This window comes from Anopheles funestus, chromosome 3RL (assembly GCF_943734845.2).
Source record: "Anopheles funestus chromosome 3RL, idAnoFuneDA-416_04, whole genome shotgun sequence".
NCBI lineage: Eukaryota > Metazoa > Arthropoda > Insecta > Diptera > Culicidae > Anopheles > Anopheles funestus.
In genome coordinates, this window is record NC_064599.1 from 74,315,646 (window position 1) to 74,331,949 (window position 16,304).

Consider the following 16,304-nt stretch of genomic DNA (forward strand, 5'->3'; position numbering starts at 1 on the left):
AAAAAAAAAACAAAAACGAATTGAATGACACCTAGACGATGGCTCGTATAATCAGCTTCATTATCCGGGTTACTGGTAGCCGAGCACGGACGCAACATTCAGAAAGACAATCTTGAATGCAAATACTGTAATCTGACGGGGGGTTTTGTTTTTGTTTTTCTGGTATTATTTTCACTTTTGCAACACAGATCCACCTGGAGAGCCCCACATTGAAGGCTTCACGACTGGGGAGGTACTGCGACGTGGACAAAATGTGGAGCTTATCTGTAGGAGCCGGGGTGGAAATCCACCAGCACAGCTGATCTGGTACAAGAACGACGTACAGGTCCGGATGGCGTACCGGACGACGGATCGGTTGTCGGAAAATATTTACTCGTTCGTGGCCGAGGAAGGTGACAATAAGGCTCGGTTACGCTGTGAGGCTAACAATGTAATGATCCCGGCACCGCTCAAAACCGAAATCACTCTTAGCGTTTTGTGTAAGTTTCGTGAAGGTTTGGGAAGAGTTGTTTACAGAGTAGCATAATCGACTGACACTGTTATCTATTTCTGGGTCTATTACACAGTCGCACCAACTCAGGTTATCATTTCGGGTGCATCGGAGGCACGCACCGGAGATGTGGTATCGCTACAGTGCCAAACTGCCCCATCAAACCCACCGGCCGAGATCAAGTGGAGTGTTGGTGGGCATCATATAAAGAACACCACTTCCCGGACCATCGAGAATCCTGATGGTGTGTTGAGCATGAAAAACTAAACATTTCTATTTCGAAATATAAGCAAAAGATAACATTATTTTCTCTTTCAATGTTTTTTTTCTTCTTAAATAGGAGGATGGATTACACTCTCTAACATCTCTGTACCGGTGGAAGCCAACAAACGATCGCTGGTGGTGATCTGTCATGGACTGAATATGCAGCTGACGGAGAATGTTGTTGCAACGCATACTGTGAACGTATTGTGTAAGTGTTTGATGTCTTTAAATGCTTATCTTACTAAGCATAGTGATTACTATGCGGTCTTGCTTTGCTGACGGGGTCTTCCGAACTGCTTATGACCGAATTATGACTCCACCTTTATTTGGTTCTAATACACCTCCTCATCCTTATGGCATTACCAACCCAACCAGAGCTAGATGATTTAAATTATTGAAACAATAGTGAGTTACTCAAACAACCCGAAGAGTTTTTAACAATAGCGGGTATTCTTTCCCATTGTCCTTCTTGATCGTGGCTTTGAGGTATTCGACAAGTTCTCTACAGAGTTCTTGTATCAGAGGCTGATGTGAGTTTATAGCAGATAAATTTTCCTCAAAATGTTGACTGGCCTTACGGCAGACAGCGACTTTGCGTTATATTTTATCATAAATTAAGCTATTGATGCTCATTTTTTGACACAATATATGTGAAGTTCAGGATATCATCAAAGGTAAGATGACTGAACATAACTATTTAGTAAACTTATTATGGATTGTATCCAAGGTTTTGGGTTTAACCTCGTTAGACTCTAAGTGAAGAAATCCCGGTGCATAAGATATTTCTATTTCTTAGTAATCCAATATTTTCCCTTTCATCAGTGCATGTCTGATTCTGAATTTATTTTTTTAAGTTTCTCGTAGCCCCGAAGCTTCCACCACTAAATTCCTGAAAGGTCCCCAATAGCGTTAGGCATAGGGTAAATCTTTGTTACCAAAGGATCTTCAATGTTTTCCATTCCATTGTGTCAAGCGAAAAACGCTCACTGCTTCGTATATTTTTTAATCAAGCAATGCTAGGAGTGTAGCTATCGATTCTTCACTTAACGATTGATTGTATTTTATTTCGCTGATTACTCTCTTATGGTTTGACAGCAATATCTTAGGTCACCGCAAATGAACTTAAGAAAGTACGAAAAAAAGTGCATCACTATTTATTGATGAGTCAATTAGTGGGATAAAATGGATTTATCCAACATCCAGAACTCATTACGATAGCTAGATATCGCTGCAATGTGACGGATATTTTGAGGAATGGGGTTTTTCTCCAAATGAGAATGGGGTTTTCATAGTAAAATTGCAATAGCCACGGAGCACACCATGGATGATGCTGGAATTAGCAGTAGAACACTGACGCTAAAAGCTTTCTTTATTGTTGAAGGAATAGTAAACGTTAATTTAATACAGGCAATTCAATTTTATGCTTTTCAAAAAAATGCCAACTAAAAGCGTCCATTATGCGTTTCTCCATGCAAGTTATGGGTCAGCTTTTACCAGTAAATTACCTGTCGAATGTTTGTTTAAAATTATCCAATTTTAAAATTTGCTCACCATATTTAAGCAATAAATTCTTCTTTTAATATTAATTGTCCCATGTTTTGTTTACCAATGTTTGTTTTTTTTTCTCTCCCCTCCCAAAACAGTGCCACCAAACCAACCGCTCATTACGGGCTACACGGAGGGAACAATAATAGCGGCCGGTTCGGTCCAACGGCTTCAGTGTACGTCGACCGGTGGCAACCCATTGGCAACGCTAACCTGGTACAAAAACGATAAAAAGGTAAGTCAATGATTGGGTTCACAAATCACACAAAACCATCACAAAACCCTATTTTCTTTCGTTTTGTTTGGTTCGCTACCACGAAAGGGACAGTTTGTGGGAAGCTGATAATATGTTGCCACTTTTACCGTTGACCGTTAAGGATCCGGTTTCTTTGCTGTTTGCTCGGTGTTTGAATGGTGTTGGGCAGGGTGTTTTTTTATGCATGTGCATTTATGTTTGTGTGCGTTCGAGTGGGTGGTTAACATAGTTTACATCATTCATCACACGAACCACCCGGCCAAAGGGTGTTTGTGTAGCTTACAGCAATCGCAACACGGTACGGAACAGAGGGGATTGGTCTGATGCCCGTGTGACACAACCCGGATGGTGATCAGGTGCCGATAGAAAACCGTCCCCAAGCCGAAACAACCACGACTACCACGTGTTGAGCCTTTTTGGCACATCACGGGTTGAGAAAATGCCAATAGACACACACACACAGTTCCATGCGTGCACACTTCCATACATCATCTTGCGCTAGGGTGTGGTGCTTGGCCGGTCGGACGCCCGCGTGCTAGATTTAATTAATTTCCGCAAACTTTACCAAGCAGCCCCGTTGATGCTGGAGTCCCGCCCTACCCCAGGGAGGGGAAGATGTGCCCTCGTCAGTAAATATTTGCCTCCCAAAAACCGGCCAACACCAGTGATCAGTGTGAACGTTTCCGAGCGGCCAGTTGTGTGTGTGTGTGTGTTTTGTTCGTGTGTGGTTGTTGTTTTTGTTTGCGAAGCTTCCAGCTTCCGGACGTTGCGCAAAGCGTTACCGTATATCTTTTAGTGTCGGTAGCTCTCGGGCTCGGGGATGTTGGCAGATGCTTTCGGGTTTTGTGTGCCGTGTTTCGATTACCATCCGTCATTTCGTACGTATCCCAGGGGTGAGGACACACTGTGTACGGAGAGCGTTTGACAATGTGTTTCGCCCCGTACGGTTCGTCCTGTTGCGAAAGCTTTTTGTGTGGCACATTGGTATGTGCACGAAAGCTTGCGAAAGCATGACACAGGTTGATGGTGATGAATCGTGGCAGAGTTCGGTGAACGGTTCAGCAAACGGAACAAATTATTTGCTTAAATGGAACACAGTGAAAGTTGTTGAATTCAATTATCTGTACGAAACAACAATGAATGATTTTCGAATAAAATTGTATTCTAGGAATAGATCAAAAATAGTTATTGTGCCTATAAATAGGTGTAAATGGTTTTGAGGGACAAAATTGTTTTAGATAAAAAACCGTTTAATTAACGTAATTTTTTTCCCTTCACAGCTTAACTCACCCACCAAATCAACGGAAAAGTCGGTTTCATCGGAAATCTCGATACTGGTCAATGCGACGGATAATCAGGCAAAGTATCGCTGTGAAGCGCACAATTCTGCCACTGAAATACCGATGTCGGCCAGCAGAACCCTTGCCGTTAACTGTAAGTTGTTTCTACTGAACCAGCTCGTACCAGCAAAAAGGATTTAACTTCAATTTTTTTTCTGATTTTTTACTTTCTCTCCTTCTAAAATCCATTCCGGCATTGATCGACCGGCATCGTTCGGAATGCTTTTTCGGCTTGGGAATCGCAAATCCCATTTCCTATCCACAGTTCCACCCGAGACGGTTAAAATCAAAATCATACCACCGGAGCTTAAGCCCGGTATCGAGGCGACGCTGATCTGTGACTCAAGCTCCAGTAATCCGCCCGCAACGATTTCGTGGTGGCGCGATGGCATCGCAGTCGACGGTAAGTGCAATCCACGTGACGGCCGGACGGCACAGATCGTATGCGCCTGAATTGCTGCAAACTCCGTTCGTGGCATTCTTTTTATGGCCAGACCCCGGTCCGCCACGATGAGTTGGTACTCCCGAAGGGGGGTTCGTAGAATGTTTCTTCACTGGGTTTTGGGTTTTTTGTAACTCTTCTCATTCGAGGCTTTTTTCTTCTCGTTCCGTGCACTTCAAACAGGTATGAACAACTCGTCGAAACCGGGCCTGTGGGGAGGTTATGTTTCGTCGCTCGAGCTAAAAGTGAACATCAGCCAGGACATGGATGGCAATGTGTACACGTGCCAAAGTGCCAACGAAGCACTGCAGCGCAACGTACACGAAGCCATCAAGCTGCAGGTGCTATGTACGTATATAGGGCAAAAATTCCGCCGGATAATAATGCTGAACGTTGCATCTTACATTTGTGCGGTTATTTCCCTCTTTTTTTCTGCAGATCCACCAAAATTCAAACCACCACCCTCGTCCACTGTGGTCGGTGCGGAAGGTGAACCGCTAACCGTGGCCATGGTAGCGACCGGGAACCCGATGTCCATATCGTACACCTGGACCAAGGATGGTCTACCGATCCATTCTGCTACAGGTACGTAAATGAAAATGGTCTTACAAAAAAGAAAAAAAAACCCACAAAAATCCAAAAGGCTCCTTAACTGGGGTTTCGCGCCACCGAGCCTGACTGATCCCTTTTTTTGTCCCCTCCCCGAACCTAATCAACGAAATTAATCTGAGCAAAACTTTACTTCACATCCTCAATTGCACATCATCCACAACCGTCTAGGTGCGCAACGAATCGTCTCCGAGGGACCAATCCTGAACATCACCCGGCTCAACCGTAACGATACCGGCATCTACACTTGCGAAGCTGTCAACTCCCAAGGGTCGGCGATGATTAATATTTCCGTCGTAGTTGAGTGTAAGTACATGAATCAAACTTTGTCAAACTCACGCCTTTCTGGGCCGTAATGCTTCTCACCGATCGTCTCTCCCGTTTGCCCGGGACGTTCATTTTCCACCCCGCTACAATGTCGTTTATGCGTTGGACACATTTTTTCGCTCGAATGTGTCGTGACACGGGCATTTTCTTTCAAACCGGCTGCTGGAACTTTTTTTTTGCGGGGATGCGGCGAACGGGTGGTGGTACTTACACACGTACGCATTTGTCATCCGCTTTGGTTTGGTCACCGCTTCCAATATTGAACCTAGCGACTGGAGTTTTTTTTTTTGGTCTGTTGTTCCCAAGCATATTTTCACCGGCACGTTCTCCGTTGGCTCGGGGTGGCTACCCATTTTCATGGATCAATGCCGGAGATCCCGGGTATCCTTCGAGCCTCCTGAACAGGCTGGGTTGGGTTGCGGTGTTGTAAACGGCTTACTCGGTATGTGCCGTCTCGTGTATGGCAACGGTCAGCCGGCGTGTATTGGGCGTGAAAGACAAATGGTTTTCATTTTGGGACACGGTAGAAGGAGAGCAAGATTTTTCTCCCCATTTCATGGGATGCACGGTGTTCCGGGTGTGTTTGTGTCCGACACAAACAGCCATGCTGCAGGGCCCGGTGTCCGGAAGCATTTATACGTCAACGGTGCAAATAAAAATTTATTACATTTTATGGATTAATGCATCTGCCTCTGGACATTAATCTGGATGAAATTGTCCACTGGAACGGCTGGTGGTGTTTTTGTGCCCTGGCACACATGGCTGAACGTACCGCAGCGAAGCTAGAAGAAGATGCGTTGATTAGTATCAGGCTGTTTCTAGTACAAATGTTTATTCTAACATTTGGAATGACGTTTTTGAAAGGGTTTTTTTTACAAAATTTATTTTTCTTCTTTACTTTCGTTCAACAGATGGTGCATCGATACAGTCAATATCGGAGAACGTTACTGTCAGCCCTGGTGAAGAGGCAATGCTTTCCTGTACGGTCGAAGGTAGGTCTAACAATTACTTTACTACGATAAGAGTGATATAAATACGGATGGAAAATAGAATGACTAAAAGTATTGATGAGAAAATAATTTAAAATAAAACTCGGAACGGAACAGGTTATTTTTTAAATCGGAAAGGAACAAGTAGGTTTCTTTCTTTCCATTTTTTGTTGTATATTTTTCATTCGTTTTGCTTATTTTCTGTTTTTCTCAATTTTGATCGATTCTTATTCATTTTTTCCGTTATTTTCCATTCTTTTTCTGACCGCTGCTTACTTTGCTCGTGTTTCTTTAGTTATTTTTCGTTCTTCGATATTACTTGTTCGATTTTATTAGATCTTTTTCGTTATTTGTTTTGTTCGTTTACTTGTTATGTTTTTTCTTTGTTTGTTTGTCGTTATTTTTTCTGTTCTTCTTTCTGTTATGTTCTTTTTTGTTACTTTCCTTGTACTTGTTCCTGCGTTTCATTCTTTTTCGCTTTTTTCAGATCGCTTTTAGATCATTTTCATTCTTCTTTGTTTATCACGTTTCGATTGTACTGTTTGTGTTTATTATTTGCAATTATCCTTATGATTAAATTCTACTATTCATTATATTTTTAATTTGGTACCTTCATTGTGTTATCTGTGTCCCATTGTTCCGTGACACAGGGGCGAGAATAAACCAGCATGGTTAACTTCGAAACACCCACAAATGATTTAATGGTTTTCGCTGTGTTCGATTGGCTATTCAACAGGAAAACCACTAACGGAAGAACACATACGCTGGGAACGTATCGGGTACGATATGACCATCAAAACGTCCACCACATTCGCGAACGGTACGAGCTATCTGCATGTGAAAAACGCGCGCCGCGAGGATGTGGGCAATTTCCGCTGCATTGCCGATAATCGTGTTGCCAATCCGACCAGCCGGGATGTGTTATTAATTGTGAAATGTAAGTGATTACAGCTTGTGCTTTTGTTATGTTTCTGCAAAAATCTCCCCTTTTTGCACCATTTAATCCATTACAATTCGGTAACATTTTGGCGTAATCTTTTGTGTAATCTGTTTGTTTGTTGTTCCTTCCCCTTTTCCCACCAATTAGTCGCACCGGAAATCGACAAATCGCCTGTAATGTTACGTGCGGCAGCCGGTTTTGGGGAACGGGCACGGTTACCGTGCCGGGCACAGGCTGCACCACGGCCCAAATTCTACTGGTCCCGGTCCGGGCAGGTGCTGAACGTGAATCAGTCCGCAAAGTTCTACGTCGAGCACAAGCAGATTGATGCGCTGACGTACGAATCGATACTGGTCGTCGAGCGGGTCGCATCGAACGATTACGGTCTGTACGAATGTATCGCCCGGAACGAGCTGGGCAATGTGAAGGAAAAGGTACGGTTAGATGTGACCTCACCACCGGATCCGCCGGTTAGCTTAAACGTCCTGAACGTGACACACGACTCGGTGACGCTTGCCTGGACGCCCGGTTTCGATGGTGGCATGAAGGCGAACTACCGCATCCGGTACCGGGAGGTGAACAGCGATCGTTACTGGTACGAGGACAGTCAACCAAACTCGTACAAACTAACAGTCGGTGGACTACGCATGAACACGCTGTACGTCTTTTCGATTATGGCATCGAACGGGCTCGGTTCCAGCCGCTATCTGCCCGATGTGACGCGCGCCCACACGAAAGGTAAGTGCTCATCCGAGCGTTAAGTTCGTTAGTGTAGTGTCCTACTTAACCTGTAATCTTAATGTAACCGCTGCTGATGTAACAAAACTTCCCTTTCCGAAAAACTGCATTCGTTTGGAACCAGACACACCGCCTTCACAGCCAGCCTCTTCGCTCGGAAGCAAAACGGCCACGGCACAATCGACCGGTGGTACAATCGGTGCATCCGGTATCGTCCTGCTAATCGGCGTCGCTGCCGGTATCTGTCTCGTGCTGCTCAACATCATCCTGATTGGATGCTGCATTCATCGGCGCACTGTTCACAAACGCATCAAGCGGGGTAAATGTCTTTGGTCGCCTCGAAATCTTGCACGTCCCGTGTTTTATCGTCCTTGTACGGCCAAACACTGCCGGGATGGAATATTTAGGGAATCCATTCTGGCAGTGTATGTGTGCATTATGCCAACGAATAGGGAAGTGTTCTTTTCCGTCGTCGTCATCGTCGTCGTCGTCGTTACTTTTGTGTCTATCTTCCGAGTGCCTCAGCACTTTGAACAAGCTCGTCAACGATTCTCGTGAGACATTTTCCCACTCAGGATGGAAATGTAAAGAAAAAAACTGGAACCCCGTTTGGAATCGTCGTTTCTACAATGCAATGACTCTTTGCCGTTCGTGTCGATCTGTATTCTTTCACCCTGGGCGAAAGCAAGCGCCAGGACGTTAAGAGGACGTCGTGTATCGATCCATCAATCATCTTCATCATTGCCCATCCCCCCGTCGTACTGGGATGGAACGATGCAGCTAATGATGGTTGCAACCGATTTTACGCTGGCTGGTGGGTTTTAGTGACGGATCGATACTTTGCTTCCGATTCCGGTAACGCACCATTAGCCACTTGTTACGGGTACATTCAAGGGAAACGATAACGATGCAAATTGTACTGCGCTTTAGGAAGGAAGGACGGTACGTTAGTAAAGGGGAAAGAAAAAGCCTTGGTGAAGTTGGAAGCAAATCCGTTTTATAGAGTGGTTGACTCGGATGATGGTTTGTGACAAGTAACAAGTAACTGTTTCGATCTTGTTTTCGCTTCGCCGGGTGGAATAAAATCGATTTGTTTCGTTAACGCATCTACTTCATTTCTACTGTGTGCTTTTGAACAATAAGCAGTAAAAAACATTGACATTGGATAACAAAAACGGTGAATTCTGATGAAAAACATTGATTTGCAATTTTTTCTGTTTGTTAGCAGAATTGTTTCGTTTTTAGGCGTGTTCTGTTTCACATAGAATTATTTCATTTTAAACCCAATTATCACTGCAATGTTATGTTTTGCTTGCTAAAGCATTGAGATAACACCAATAAGCAAAAGATTTTTTAAGGCCTACACTTTAGGCTTGCATAATGTTCTATTTTAGGGAGTCAATCATATTTTGAAAAATCAATCATAAAAGCAAATAGGTATGTTTAGTTAGCCTTTTTTAGCTTGTTGTGTACAATGTTTTTCATGTACATGATTGTCTGAATAATGAATGCACTTCATCAAAGGACTCCACGGTTATGTGTTTTTTATCTTATTTGATTCCATTTTGAAAATGCTCTGTTTTCGTGTTTCATTTTTATTTCATTTTTATTTCTTTTATGTCTCTCTTACTCTTCTATTTTTTTATGTTTTTTTGTGTCTTCCTTAATCCACTTTTGTGTGCTACTGTTCGGGAATTGTTTTAATAGGTTTCGACACTTGTTTGTTTCCGTTAAAATATTTTTTTCATTTCAATTATATTTATTTTTTCATATGGTTATATAGTTTTATTTATTAACTCGTTTATTGGTTATTGTTTGTTTTTTTTTTTTTTTATTGTAATGTTTTTCGTATTACTTTAAATATTTGCGTAAAGAGTGTTATTATTTTATTTTCTGTTATTTTCTGTTACTAAATAGATGTTTTTTTTATTTCTTTACATAATTTCGCCATAACCGTGCAGGTCCTGCAGTAGATGTTCCTGAAATGGTGCAAAGTGCAGAAATTCCCAGTTTCGTTATATTTTGCATAGCACTAGCAGCGCTCTGCTTGCTGGCAGTTAATGCGGGGCTTGTTATATGGTGTATTTTACGAAAACGAGCGAAAGGTAAGTAAAGGAGTTTAAGAGTTTAAACTTTATTTAACACACCCGACGTGGATTTCAAGCAAAAGCATTCATTTGGCAGCTAATGTTTCTGGAAAGCCTAACCTTCTCGCTTTGTTTTATGTTAAATTTTAACTGAAACTTAATTCAAAATCATCTAAACTTATCGTTACTGTGTGCGATACAATTTTAAAGAGTTGTAGAAAAGAAAAGTTTACGGAAAAGAACACTTCTCGGCGCATTGCAGCCAAAGCGACGATAAGACGATAGCTCCGTGTCAATCGGTGCCTTTCTGTGTCTATCAAGTACGCCACACTAAACGTCATTGCATTCGTTACAGGCGAAACGCTGTCTAGTGTCTCGGAAAAGAGTGACGCTTACTCAACCGACGCTAATCGTCCCGACTATACGGTAGGTGCCTCTTAACCCCCACATAAAGGGTGGCCCATTTTTTAGCAGGCTGAGTACGGCGTTCTAAAGTCTAACTTATTGTCTTCCTCTCTGTCTTTCTCTCTAAATCTCTATCATACCACCGGCACACCTTTCGCAACATTGCACACCCATCGCCCTGCATTTGCAATAACTCATCGTGGACAATGAACAATTAACAGGATGACACTACCAGCAAATCTGCTTCGACATATCTCGTGGAAAATGGGGACATGCCGCCACCACGCTACCAAAAGGAAGGCACCTTACCCCCGTATCCTAACAATATCAATGGAGGTGGGTTTTACTACAAATTGTTGTTTCCTTCTAACGACATGATCATTGCTCAATACAGTAGCCATCTTGGTTTTTAAAAAATGTCGTCCGTTTTTTTTGCTGTTGCTCAAACTGGAAAAATAATTTGTGTTTCGGTAATCTATTTTTTGTTCATCAAACGTAGCTTATGCGCGTACCTTGCCACATCCACGGCACAATCCTGTGAACTATCAGCAGCGAAGCCACGATGATCAAATGATCGAACGCAGCAGCTACGTAACAGCTCCGTCCCCTGGGCCACCGTTTGATGGGTCCTATTACAACATGAACAGCGATCGCTATCTGTCCTACCCTCCGATGGTATGTGTCTTAACCCTATTGATTTATATAGCTTCTATGTTTAAACCTATACCATATTTCGATTCCTCGATTCGTGTCTAATGAAAATAAACAGCAAGACTATTCGGCAATGGAGATGTCGACACCGCCACCACCAGTAATACCGGCACTGCCCAAAAACACTGGCACGCTAACACGTACGACCCGTCCGATGGTACCGCCACCGGACGTCACCTACCACGCCCAGTCGGTAGTGAACGAAAGCTCCTCATCGCCCCAGCACATGAGCAGCAGTCTGAGCAACACGGTCCTCGGTAGCGGTGTACCATCGCAAGCACCCGTACCGGCACCGAAACCTCTGCAGGGCATCCTGAAGGATCCGAAGCGTAACAGCAGTGCCAGCAACAGTAGCCAACATCAGCAGCTACAGCACGGTGCGCAGCTGATTGCGGTCCAGAATCCTTCGCCGGTACCGCTGGTAGGTGGTGTGCCAGGACTACCGTTGGTGGGCAGTACCTTCCTCGGGACGGCCGCTGGTAATGCGTCGAACGTAGCTACCGGAGGATCGAGCAGTTTGGGCAACAGCTTACTGATCGGCACGTACGATCCGAGCAGTACGAACCTGAGCTCCTTCAATGCATCGTTCGGATTCACCGACGCCGATGGGCACCTGGTGTAAACGAGCTGCAGTGACTCCTTATTGCCAAAATGGGTGCAGATGTAATTTTCTCAAGAATAAGAAGGTAAGTTTTACAGCTTTTCCTTTTCTTTTACGGTTTTGCTGGACGAATGTGTGGCGATAAGCGTGAGAGTCTACCTTAAGTCCGCCTTACGCAGAAAGTGCCACTTTGACTCGACAATTTTGACTGATTATGGTTATGGACGAACATTTAGAATTCATTTAATTTTCTTTTTTCCAAAGTTCTAAAGTTCGTGAAAAATATTTAAATTGTTTTGATACTATTAAACTATATAACAGGCTTTCAAATATTTTAAATTATGCAAATTATGAAGAAAACGAACCAATAGGACTAGTCATCATGATTGGTCGAGTCGAAGCGGATGGTAATGAACGTGTCCTGTTCTTGTCGCTTAGAGGTATACTCTCGAATGAAACCACGTTAGTGCACTGTATTGGTTATAATGTGCACAACACTCATCACGCTCCACATTTTTCTTTTGCCTGTCGCTGATTCTAAACTAAAGTGCAAAGCGCTCATCTCGCTCCTTCCGCTCGTTCGAGCGAGTTCCGCTCAGCGTAGCTCGTTTGAGGCTGGTGAGCTCAAGCTCGTCGCTCCACTTATTCAAAAGAGTTATAAGACTCAACATCAGAAGCAACCAGCAGCGTAGAATAATTTTCCTTTTTTCTTTCCGCTTTTTTTTCTTTTCTCCCTTATAAAGCGTATTAGAACGCTGTGTTGACTGTGATAAAACTTTGCTAGCATAATGTGTAATTACGGAAGAAAAAGGATCTAGAAGATGAATGGCCGTTAGCTGTTAGCAGTGAGCTTTACTGGCGCTGGGAAGCATATTGATGGACGGAACGATGCGGTACGCAAGGAGGATCGTCCACAACCGAACCAGGCCAAAGCAGGTGTACCGGAGGTCATGCTGTAAGTAGCACGTTTTTATTGATACATCTAGTGAAGCTGGTCCTGGCACGGTGTCGGGTTCACTCTTTAAAAAAACCGCCGCTATGCTGTAACCGTTTTGATCTAGAAAATCCAATTTACGTTGCTCGGTTGTGAGAGAGAGAGAGAGAGAGATACAGAGAGGAAATACATCGCTATAAAAGAAAGGAAAAACTTCATTAAAGCCGCTGTAAGTACTCTAATTAAAACAAAACAACAACAAAAAATACATTAAACGATAAAGACAAGCAAAACAAAACAAATCAAGAATCTCAAAATGCTGCACACCGCGCACTGGTTGTGTAGCGCTAATATACATACATCTATAAATATATAAATATATATACATATTCACACTTTAAAAGGTTCATATTCATATATTATATAAATAAAACACGAAACCGCATGAAGGGCGTAGCGGGGGTGGAATGCAAAAGAGACCTAAAGCTGGTATGTTGATGCATACGGTTAGTTCGTTATGCGCTAAAAGTCAATACGGAAGCCATTTGCCGCAAAAAAGCGGCAACGGTAGCTCATTAAGTCACTCACGCATCATTGCTTGTGTGGAAGCGTTCTTTTTACAGACGGATAATCAAAACCGGCGAACAAAACAAAATAATAAAGAAAAAGGAAACACAAACACACAAGAGCTAGCATCCAAAACAATGTTATAAAATCAATAAACGAAAAACCATAACAGTGAAAAATGTAACAATCGAAAAGAAAATAGCTAAAAGTAGCCAGCCAAATAGTGTTTGATAAGAAGAATTAAAAAAATCAACAAACAAAAAGGGCAAACGAGAGCTAACTTGGTAAGGTAACAAGATAACGCAGTGTACAAAGAAACATAAATCAAATTAAACAGGTTCGGTAAGGATGTATAAATACAGTAAGCAAGGGTGAGCAAAGCGCGTGAAAGGCTCGTTACAAAATAAGAAGCGCGAGAAAAGATAAGTATAATAATAACAAAAGCGTTTAGCGTGTAAGATGCAAAGAGGAAACAAAAGAAGAGTAAACGAGAACAAAAAACAAACAGAACAAAAAACAAACAACTCTCTAAAACACAACACACAAAACATCCAGTACTGATTAATACTTATGAAGCTAAGTCTAATTTTTAAAATTAAAACCCGGTAGCTAAACACTACTGAGCTAGTAAAATTTGCAAACATTGTAAAGTCGAATGCAGTAAACAAAACGAATCTCTGATACCGAATTAAATACTCACTCATCGTTAAAAACGGCTCGCAGGCGGCAAAGCAGATGAACAAATGAACATATTAAAAAAAACTAAAAACAGGCGGACACAATGTCTTTGCTTGCTTGTACTTTGCCGGTTTTGTCGAGTGCGATATTTGCTAACGTAATACTTTTAATTTATTTTACACCACTCCCCCGTATCGTTGTACAATAACTAGTTACTAAATGCGTACCTCTACGTTCGTATGCCGTTTCGTTGATAGTGAATTGAGTTTTAACAGGGGCGATGTATTGTCAAAGCTCATGATTATTAGTAATATTATAATTTTAATTATTACTATTGTAATTAAGATTTACAATCACCAGTTTTACCGCTCTGATCTGATCTGAAAGAATCCATAACCAAAGGAAAAAAAAACAACAACCCAGTGGACAGTGTCCATGCCAGGCACCGGCACCATGTAACAGGTAAAACAATATAACAAAACAAAATTACTTATAAACCCCAGGGGAAAATGGGGAAAATGGCGCCCGTGTACGGCATATGACACACTTGACACATCGACGCATCTTCTTTATGTCTAGGGCATGTTTAGGATATCTGTTCACGGTTACGAATGCAGCGGTAGGAAGGGGAAGAGAAAGAGGGAGGGGGAAGAAGAAGGGGTTTAGTGAAATAGTTTTTATTTTCTACTTCAGGTAGTAATGAGTAAGCATTTAAAATAAGTTAATAAACTTCGAGATTTTATAATTAAATCAGCATGACCATGAAAATGGATTGTTTGTTGTTGGTTTTTCATTAATATAAAAAAGAAAAATATCACATTTCTATTAAATGCCATGCTTTCTAGATGATTCACAATGTCCGGAAGTATATGTGAGTATGGATGTCTGTTTTCTTACTATTTGTAATAAATGTCTTCAATAGAATGCTCAAAGATTTTTAATATTTTTTCATTGGTTTTTGTTTTGTTTATTACTTTTCTCATAAATTTTCATAACTGTATATTCTTACCTTGTTATATTTGTACAATTTTTATGTTTATGTTGATTTTTTCTAGCTCTGTGAGATGTTTCAATTGTTTTGTTTGTGATTCAATTGTTGTTGATTTTTATAAAGTAATTTTTATTCCTATTTAATTTTTATTCATAAAGTCTTAAAAGCTTTTTTTTCTGGGGTCTTAAGTTTTACTAGCTTATGAAGTGTGATGTGGAGTTGTTGTTTTACGTTTTTTAGTTTATTCATGTCTGTATGATTGGTCATCCAACAGTTTAGGTGTAACATTGGGCTTTGTTAATTTTTGGTTTTAAATAGTAATTTTCTTCAAATTAGTGTCTCTTTTTTCTGAAATGAAAATTGCTGTTTAATTATTTTCTTCTTCAGCTTAATTACTTTTTACTCTTTCTCGCATGTGTTATGATTCTTCCAAGTGGCATATCTGCATTATGGATTAGTCATTATGCCATTGAATGTTAATTAAAATCGTAAAGAACTAGAAGGAAAAATTATGAAAATATACCTTCAGGTGCCATTTTAAATTTTTTGCCTAAAAGATTAAAAATCAATTTACGAAATTCAATCTTACTGCAATTTGTACTACAAACTGTTAAAAATAATATCTTATTAAATGTATGTCTTATTAGATTCCTGAACAAAAGAATATCGTTAAAATATTTTACGTGACTAATCAATCTTGCTGAAATGCTTTTAAAGCTAACAAAAACCCATTCATCCAACATATGGCTGCCATTAGGTTTTAAAATATTGTTTCACTTCAAACCCTGTGCCCAAACCAGACACCGTGGACCAACAACTTATAATCCTGTTTTTCTTGTACTCGAAAGGCCGCGAACATCTTGTACCCACTTTTCCTAGCACATGCTGAAAACACCATCCAACCAATGATGGGAAATACTGATTCCCAAAATAAACCATTCCCATCAGAAAGGCCAAATCTGTTGATACTTAGTTTGCATAAATTGTTATCGGTGTGTACACGTGAAGCGTTTGCGCGATCGTGATTTGTTTCACACTTCCCGACCCGGGGTCCCTCAGTGGTGAAGTCCTGAATCCCCGATCGGCAAGGTGCTTGTTATTCCTAATAATTTTTACCGAACGAAAAAACATTGCATAATAAATGGGAAACCGAAGCTTTACGCGCCGCGTTTCGGACGTCGGACGTTTGGGGGATTCGGTAGTGTGATGGTTGGTAAGGTTCGTCCTCAGTTTCTACTCTTCGTGGATCATTATTTTCATCGCACCAATGGTGCCTCGGAGACGATGAGGTGTTTTCATTGGAGACTCCTTGAAGGGTGCGTATGTTTTTAAACGAAGGCAAGTTGAATAATGTGCGCTGTCGAGATGGTCGAGATGGTCGAGCGGGTTG

At 41.6% G+C, this 16,304-nt stretch overlaps 1 protein-coding gene across 3 annotated transcripts in view; it reads left to right on the top strand.

The window, feature by feature from the left end:
• LOC125766956 (nephrin-like) overlaps positions 1 to 14,691 on the top strand; it is an 80,427-nt gene extending 65,736 nt beyond the window's left edge. For 2 of the 3 annotated variants that reach the window (XM_049433085.1, XM_049433086.1), the window contains exons 8-25: positions 189 to 479; positions 567 to 734; positions 831 to 962; positions 2,398 to 2,534; positions 3,836 to 3,989; positions 4,161 to 4,298; positions 4,521 to 4,685; positions 4,776 to 4,922; positions 5,118 to 5,252; positions 6,185 to 6,265; positions 6,999 to 7,199; positions 7,350 to 7,940; positions 8,065 to 8,259; positions 10,383 to 10,453; positions 10,654 to 10,768; positions 10,932 to 11,107; positions 11,202 to 11,829; positions 12,488 to 14,691. In XM_049433085.1, the coding sequence (XP_049289042.1) occupies positions 189 to 479; positions 567 to 734; positions 831 to 962; positions 2,398 to 2,534; positions 3,836 to 3,989; positions 4,161 to 4,298; positions 4,521 to 4,685; positions 4,776 to 4,922; positions 5,118 to 5,252; positions 6,185 to 6,265; positions 6,999 to 7,199; positions 7,350 to 7,940; positions 8,065 to 8,259; positions 10,383 to 10,453; positions 10,654 to 10,768; positions 10,932 to 11,107; positions 11,202 to 11,765 (3,461 nt within the window). In that variant the 3' untranslated portion in view covers positions 11,766 to 11,829; positions 12,488 to 14,691. Of the gene's footprint in view, positions 1 to 188; positions 480 to 566; positions 735 to 830; positions 963 to 2,397; positions 2,535 to 3,835; positions 3,990 to 4,160; positions 4,299 to 4,520; positions 4,686 to 4,775; positions 4,923 to 5,117; positions 5,253 to 6,184; positions 6,266 to 6,998; positions 7,200 to 7,349; positions 7,941 to 8,064; positions 8,260 to 9,901; positions 10,046 to 10,382; positions 10,454 to 10,653; positions 10,769 to 10,931; positions 11,108 to 11,201; positions 11,830 to 12,487 lie in introns of all 3 variants that reach the window. The other variant, XM_049433087.1, reaches the window with a different exon arrangement.
• The last annotated feature ends 1,613 nt before the right edge of the window (positions 14,692 to 16,304 follow it).